The following is a 7,376-nucleotide window of genomic DNA, read 5'->3' as shown; positions in this document are numbered from 1 at the left end:
CTAGCTGCATATGTATCAGAAGATGGCCTAGATGGCCCTCAGTGGAAAGAGAGGCCCATTGGTCGTGCAAAATTTATATGCCTCAGTACAGGGGAACACCAGAGCCTAGAAGTGGGAGTGGGTGGGTAGGGAGTTGGGGGGAGGGTATGGGGGACTTTTGGGATAGCATTGGAAATGTAAATGAAATAAATACCCAATAAAAGAAAAGAAAAAAAACAACTCTTTCATCTCAGCTGGAGAGATGACTCTGCAGTTAAGAGCACTGACTGTTTTTCCAAAGGTCCTGAGTTCAATTCCCAGCAATCATATGGTGGCTCACAGCCATCTGTAATGGAATCTGATGCCCTCTTCTGGTGTGTCTAAAGACAGCTACATTGTATTTATATATATTAAATCAATCAATCAATCAATCAATCAACCATTCAATCAATCACTCAATCTTATTTTTTTTAAAGATGCTTGCTAGGAATGTTTGATGGCCTGAGTTCAAACCACAACTGACAGGAAGGAGAGAAGCAACCCCCATGTACATCTAGACATGCATATAGAACTAATTGTAACTTAAAAATAAAATGCAAAAACCAAACAAATTAAGTGAAATATGCCCTTCTTGTACTCTCTTCTCAGAGCTATTGCCTATGGTAAAAGCAACAGGGAAACTGATCCAGGACCCATGCTGGCTATCATCGAAGGGTACCCAGACCAGTCTGCTTTGGAGCAGAGGGGTACTTTGGAGGTAAAGCACAAAAGGCCATATAAATATGCTTTCCTTGGAAGACTGAGTATCTTAGTTAGTGGAGTCAGACACACATAAGCAAAATGAAGGCATGCCTGGGTTTTTCTGAAAACATGAGGAAACTGAAATTTATAGATCTATCTTGGCTGAAAATCCAGAGGAGTGTTGCCTAATACTGATGAAAATTTTTAGATTTGTCGGGAATATTGGGCAGCCAGCCCCACCATAGCTGATCCTCCCATGGCTCAGATCCTATCATCATTAAATTGAAAGGAAGGGAAATAACATCCTCAGCTTAAAAAAAAATCCACGTCTTCTTTCTCTGCAATGGAGAATAAATATAGAGGGACTATAAAAGGATCCAAGTCTGATATCATAAATGCAGACATGTTGGTACAAAATGGGTTTTTATGTTTATATATGTATGATATGCATGGCTTAGGTGATAGTTCTATGAGGTGGGTAAAATGCTTGCTATACAAGCACAAGAAACAAAGACTAGATCTCCAATACCCTAGTGAAAGCCAGAAGTGATATCGGCATGTACCTCTAATCCCAGCACTTTCTGGAGAAAGTAAGTTGATCCCTAGATACCTCTGGTTATACATCCTAGCTGAAACCCGGAACTCCAGCTTCAGCGAGAGATCCTGTCTTAAGAAATAAAGTAGAGAAACAATGAGAAAGAGACCAGTGATTCATAGATACATGCCCTACACACACACACACACACACACACACACACACACACACACACACACACAAATAACAGATACACAACAATGTCAGCTAAAGGTACAGATGTTTGCAAGACACATTGAAAATATGAAACTAAATGTTAAACATGTGAATGATTAATACACTCCTTTCTTCTTTGCAATTTAGTATAATCCCAGTCATGGATACTGGGGTAAATTATGAATGTTTGCAAGATATGCTAGCTCAATAAATCTTATCTGGAGAACTTACCAAGGACGAGGCTGGTGAGAAGAACAAAAATATGTAAGATGCCAGAGAATGGAAACTATATTTGTCCTTATAAAATATGTTGAGTTTATATCCTTTGTATCTTTGGTCAGGTTCAGCAATGTGGCTGAACTCGTCTATTTTTTCCTCACTCATTTTTAGGAACAGCACTTTGAATGCACAGCCTCAATTTTATTGTTCCATCTGCTGTGAAAGTGAAACAGCTTCATTCTGTTTTTGTGATAATGCAAAATGACATTATTCCTAGATAGAAGCCATGGTGTTTTCTTCATTGCACTGTAAAAATCTTCACATTTCTTTGGAGCGAGGCATGAAGATTTTTTAGGAACTGCTACTGTTCTATCATGTTGGAATATCATTTTAAGCAACATTTCTTCTCCATTTTTATTGTCTCGAGATACAATTTTTTTTCTATGTGTTTGCAGTCTATGTACATGCTTATGGGCTCAGGCTGGTATATGGGTACATATGCACATGTGTGTGGATGTGGAGTTCTGACATTGATATCAGACACCTTTTCGTAATGCTCTCCATTTTTATTAACGAGGCAGGATCATTCAGTAAACTTTCACAACTCCATTGTGCTGCTACCCTAGTTCTCAGATTGTATGTGTGTCTAGACTTTATGAATTGTACTGGCTAGTTTTATGTCAACTTGACACAGCTGGGATTATCACAGAAAAAGAAGCTTCAGTTGAGGAAATGCCTCCATGAGATCCAACTGTAAGGCATTTTCTCAATTAGTGATCAAGGGGGAAAGGCCCCTTGTGGGTGGCACCATCTCTGCGCTGATAATCTTGGTTCTATAAGAGAGCAGGCTGAGCAAGCCAGGGGAAGCAAGCCAGTAAGTAATATCTCTCCATGGCCTCTGCATCAGCTCCTGCTTTCTGACCTGCTTGAGTTCCAGTCCTGACTTCCTTGGTGATGAACAGCAGTATGGAAGTGTAATAAACCCGTTCCTCCCCAACTTGCTTCTTGGTCATGATGTTTGTGCAGGAATAGAAACCCTGACTAAGACATGAATGTTCTAGGTATTAAAGCTCTACTCTTTACACTTGTGCAGCAACTGCTTTGTCCACTGAGCTTCTATAAGATTTTATTGGATGTTTTCCTTTTATTTTTAAAACTCCCATAATGATGTTTTGTGTTTGATATCATATATATATATATATATATATATATATACACAGAAAATATCTATTTTTGAGTATTTCTAAATCCCCACAAAATTAGTAATTTGCTAAAATACAATGGCCATAGGGTTATGAACCCTGAAACATGGACAATCATATCTATGGGCCAAATAGGACTCAAGAAGAGAGGTCTCAATTGAAGCTCTAGAATCACTTACTTCTTCTTACTTCAGACTGCACACCGTACTCACTATTCCAAAAAGTCACCTGGATGAGCATTCAAACCTACCCTGTTGACAGCTGACTTATCCTCTGATACCAGTCTCACTATTTTGTTGTTGTTGCTTTTTTTTTTTTTCAAGACAGGGTTTTTCTGTAAAATCCTAGAAGTCCTGGAACTCACTCTGTAGACCAGGCTGGCCCCGATCTCAGAAATCTGCCTGCCTCTGCCTCCCAAGTGCTGAGATTAAAGTCGTGCACCACTACTGCCCGGCTCCAGTCTCACTTTTAACATCTAGTACAATCTCCTTTCTAAATAAGACATTCTGTGAGGTAAACCCAGCTTTCCTTTCAACCACCACAGAAAGACAACTCAGAATAACACAGACATATCTGGTGTGATAACAACAGAAGACAGCAGTATAGTTCGCATCTTCAGTCTCCCCATATTACCTCCCTTCTTTTGATATTTTTAGGTTCCATGACCAATGGAACTATGGAAATAGAGGGTTTATTTGAGGCTTACAGTTTCTGAGAGTGAAGTCATGAATACTGTGGTCAGAAGCATGTCAGCAGGCAAGCAGGTATGGTGCTTGAGTAGTAGCTGAGAGCTCACTCAATCCATAAGTAGGAGGCATAGAGCTAACTGGGAAAGGCCTGGGCTTTTGAAACTTCAAAACTTAACTCTAGTGACATATCTCTTCCAACAAAGCCATACTTCCTAATCACTTCCAAACATTTCTACCAACTGGAGGGCAAGCATTCAAATATATAAACTCTAGAGAGGACATTCATCCACTCAACCAACCAAATAACCAACCAACCAACCAACCAACCAACCAACCAACCAACCACCTACCCCATGGAAAGGTCCAGATAGTAAAGCTTTGGTCCCCAGCAATGAAGCTCTTGGAAGTTGACAAAAACAAAAAGCAAAAGCCAAGAAACTTTAATAAGTAGGAGGCCTGAAGGTCATTGTAAATGTACCTGTAAAGAAAATTACAGCATCCTCCCTTGAGTCCTCTTTGTTACTTAGAGACCGAACCATCTATCAAAGAGCTTACATGGACTATACCTAGGCTGCTGGCACACATGTAGCAGATATTTGAGTCCCTCAATAACTAGAGTGGGTTCTGTCTCTGATGCAGACTCTGTTGCCTGCCTTTTGGATCCCTTTTTCCTGATGGGCTGCCTCGTCAAGCTTCAGTGGGAGAGGATGCACTTAGTCCTAATGTGACCTGATGTGCCAGTGCAGGTTGGTACCCAGGAGTTAGGGAAGGTGTTTGGGAGAAAGGAGAGGAGGGATGGGGCTGAGATGTGGATGTGAAGTAAATAAATATATTAAGTAATGAAACACAACCAAATTTTAAGTTACTACAGGTATTTCTTACAGTGAAGGAAAGGCAATGAACACAGTGAGTTTCCATACCAAATTAATGTTCAGTAAAATAGTTAAGGTCAATAGGAGTCTGTCAGCTGAATAGTTGATCATGACCAGATCCCAGGGAACAGAGAGTCTTCCCAGTGCCTTGCAAACAGGAAAATGCTGAGCAAACTGTGATGAGTTCAATAAGGTCCAAGTGTAGAATTGTTTCAAGAGGCATTGGGCAATTGCTTCGCTGTGTCTGCACAGACAAAAACCCTTTGCTTTTCAGTCTGCATTCTGTACTCTTCTATGTCTACCCAGTTAGCTCTCATGCATCATGTACTGCTTACCCTCCTATACAAAGTTCTCTCAAGCACCATATGGTAACTATAGGATAATGTCCACTCAGTCTGCTTTCTGTGCTGCCCCAAAGCACTGAGAGTTTCCACATCCTTCTCTCATGAGCTTCCTCCTGCTTGCTTCACCCAGTCTATGTGCTTTGAGAGTCAGGATACGGAATCCCCACCTTCTATTTATTTGTAAGCACAGAACACTTGTAGCATACAACAAAATGCACACTTTTTTTTTAATGAAAGGGACCAGAGACAGTTAAAATCTTATCAGTTATTTTTGCCGCACATCTGTAAATGCAGTGGCCTATTTTGTAAGATACACATTCAGCTCTGGGCAAGTATTAGGGGAATAAATTAATTCAAAGGCTCCCAAGGAAACCACAGGAGTGACTCAGTGGATCATTATCTTTTCAAGATAACATAGAAAAACATCAGTGACAGATAGAGGCACAACCTGATTTGTTTAAAAAAAATCTGCACAGACTCTGTAACCTTCTGGGGAGAACAATTAATTAGGCTGGGACAGAGAGAAAATAGAAAGAAGTGCAAATATTTGGTTCCTTTGAGTAAGAGGAGCGGGTTCATTGTGGTGTACAAAGCATATTGGAGGAAATCTTTGGAGGCATGATTCACGAAAAAGGAGACAGAAAGAAGCTATCAGCGGAAGAGTTGGTTTTTCTTCTTCACATAATGTTTCCACTTAGACATAACATTTCTTTGCATATTCAATAAAAAATTAGTTGCAATCAATACACTTAGTGCAATTTTGAGAACACGGTAAAATATCATTTCCTATCAGTGGCCCCTCATAGGGTGTTTTAGATAAAATATTCAAAAAAGAAGAAGAAAATAAAAAGGAGAGGTTGTAGAGGTGTAGGAAAGCAAGGGAATAGTGAGAAAGAAAGGGCTCTGAGAAAGGAAGGTGATGCTGGCACCTGCTGAGGATCAAGTCCCTATAATCACAGCCGCCTCTGGTACGGATCACAGAGGTACCTGCTCTGTGAGTCTTACGGTTGACACGTTAGAAGCAAAGGGTAAAGTACAAAGGGAAAAGTTCTCTCTGAAAATGAGGGTTGCTGCTGCACACACACTTGGATATGTTATTGTTTCAGCTCTCAGTAATGGTGGTGATTTCTCCTGAGGAAGCTCTTCAGAGTGAGAAAAGAATCTATGCTAATTGCAGCATTACCATGAAATAATATAATCTCTACCAAAAAAAAAAAAAGTATTGTCAACAAAAGGAGCAGACCAGGTGTGCAGCTTCATTTGCACCCCATCGCCCTACTCTAGAAAACACACTGTATAAATCCTGTACAAACATCGAACAGCCTGAAGACTTTAGTTTGGGTCACCCAACAGCATGCAGCCCCCTCTTCACACCCTCCACTGCTGGCAAAGCACATACCTTCCACAGTCGCTCTCTTAGGTTGGATGGTGATGGCTCCTTCTGCAATATCTTCATGCTGATGCAGTGGGTTGATTTTGGAACCCCAGCTGTCTGACCCGACCCAGAGAAAATGTCCTACTTGGTCAGCTCTTTTGGCTGCTGCAAGGATCTGCCTATGGGAAGAAACACAAAAGAGGATACAGGTATAGAAACTGAACCCAAGCATTTTCAAAATCAAGTAGAGCTCCCCCCAAAAATAATTGCAAAAGATATGAGGATGTTGATCTTGCATATGTAAAGAGATGTGCAAGCCAATAGCAAAAATGTCAAAGCCCTTTGATTAAAACAAATTAAATGTGTTAAGAGTAAAAAAAATAAGTAAAAGGAGAGATAAACATGCAGTAAGCTGAAGAAGTCTGTTTACATGTATTAGAAATTATATGGCCTCAGTGGGAGAGGATGTGCCTAATCCTGTAGAAACTTGATGCTCCAGGGAAGAGGGATGCTGGTAGGGATGGGGTGGGGGTAGCTGGCTGGGTGGAGGAGCACCCTTTCAGTGGTGGGGAGAGAAGGAAAGGGTGAAGACCTCAGAGAGGGGGGACCAGTAGAAGGACAACCTTTGGAATATAAATAAATAAAATAATTTAATAAAGATTTAAAAAGATAATCTATGAAACCAAAACTAGAAAACGATTATAAATGCTTTTCCAATATTGGTCAAATAAATTTTTATTTTACTTCATTTTGCACCTTTGTGTTTCAAGTGGAAAGGTGAGATAGTGGTAAATTTTATTTCTAGAAAGTACTATGTCAATATAAACCACAATTCTCCAGTCATTTATTAAAATAAACAGGATTCTACTCTCACCCATGAAAGTTAGTTCTTAATGTTTACAGATGAATATGGTCTGCAAATATCAAGGAGACAAGAGAAAAAAATATGAAAAGTCAAAAAGAATCAGCGAGAAAGTTATCATAATAGGATGTGAGAAAGAGGTAAAAAAATAAGAGAATTGTGTATATGCACACATACTATACATATATCTACACACAAACATACACACACATTCATACTAATGTACTCACACAACTTCACTTCACCCACATATACAAACCATATGCAAACATACACATGCCCAGGTACACACCACACACCTTCTCTCCTTCTCCCTCTCTCTCTCCCACATTTCTCTCCTCC

At 39.9% G+C, this 7,376-nt stretch overlaps 1 protein-coding gene across 6 annotated transcripts in view; it reads right to left on the bottom strand.

Annotated features, from left to right (window-relative positions):
* Positions 1-7,376, bottom strand: part of Grm7 (glutamate metabotropic receptor 7) — an 867,793-nt gene that overhangs the window by 428,682 nt on the left and 431,735 nt on the right. For all 6 annotated transcript variants that reach the window (XM_021164768.2, XM_021164769.2, XM_029478551.1 and 3 more), the window contains exon 4: positions 6,197-6,351. In XM_021164768.2, coding sequence (XP_021020427.1) covers positions 6,197-6,351 — 155 coding nt within the window. The remainder of the gene's footprint in view (positions 1-6,196; positions 6,352-7,376) is intronic.

The sequence above is a fragment of the Mus caroli genome, chromosome 6 (genome assembly GCF_900094665.2).
Source record: "Mus caroli chromosome 6, CAROLI_EIJ_v1.1, whole genome shotgun sequence".
NCBI lineage: Eukaryota > Metazoa > Chordata > Mammalia > Rodentia > Muridae > Mus > Mus caroli.
Note: the sequence above shows the minus strand (reverse complement) of the source record. Positions and strands in the feature narration are given on the sequence as shown.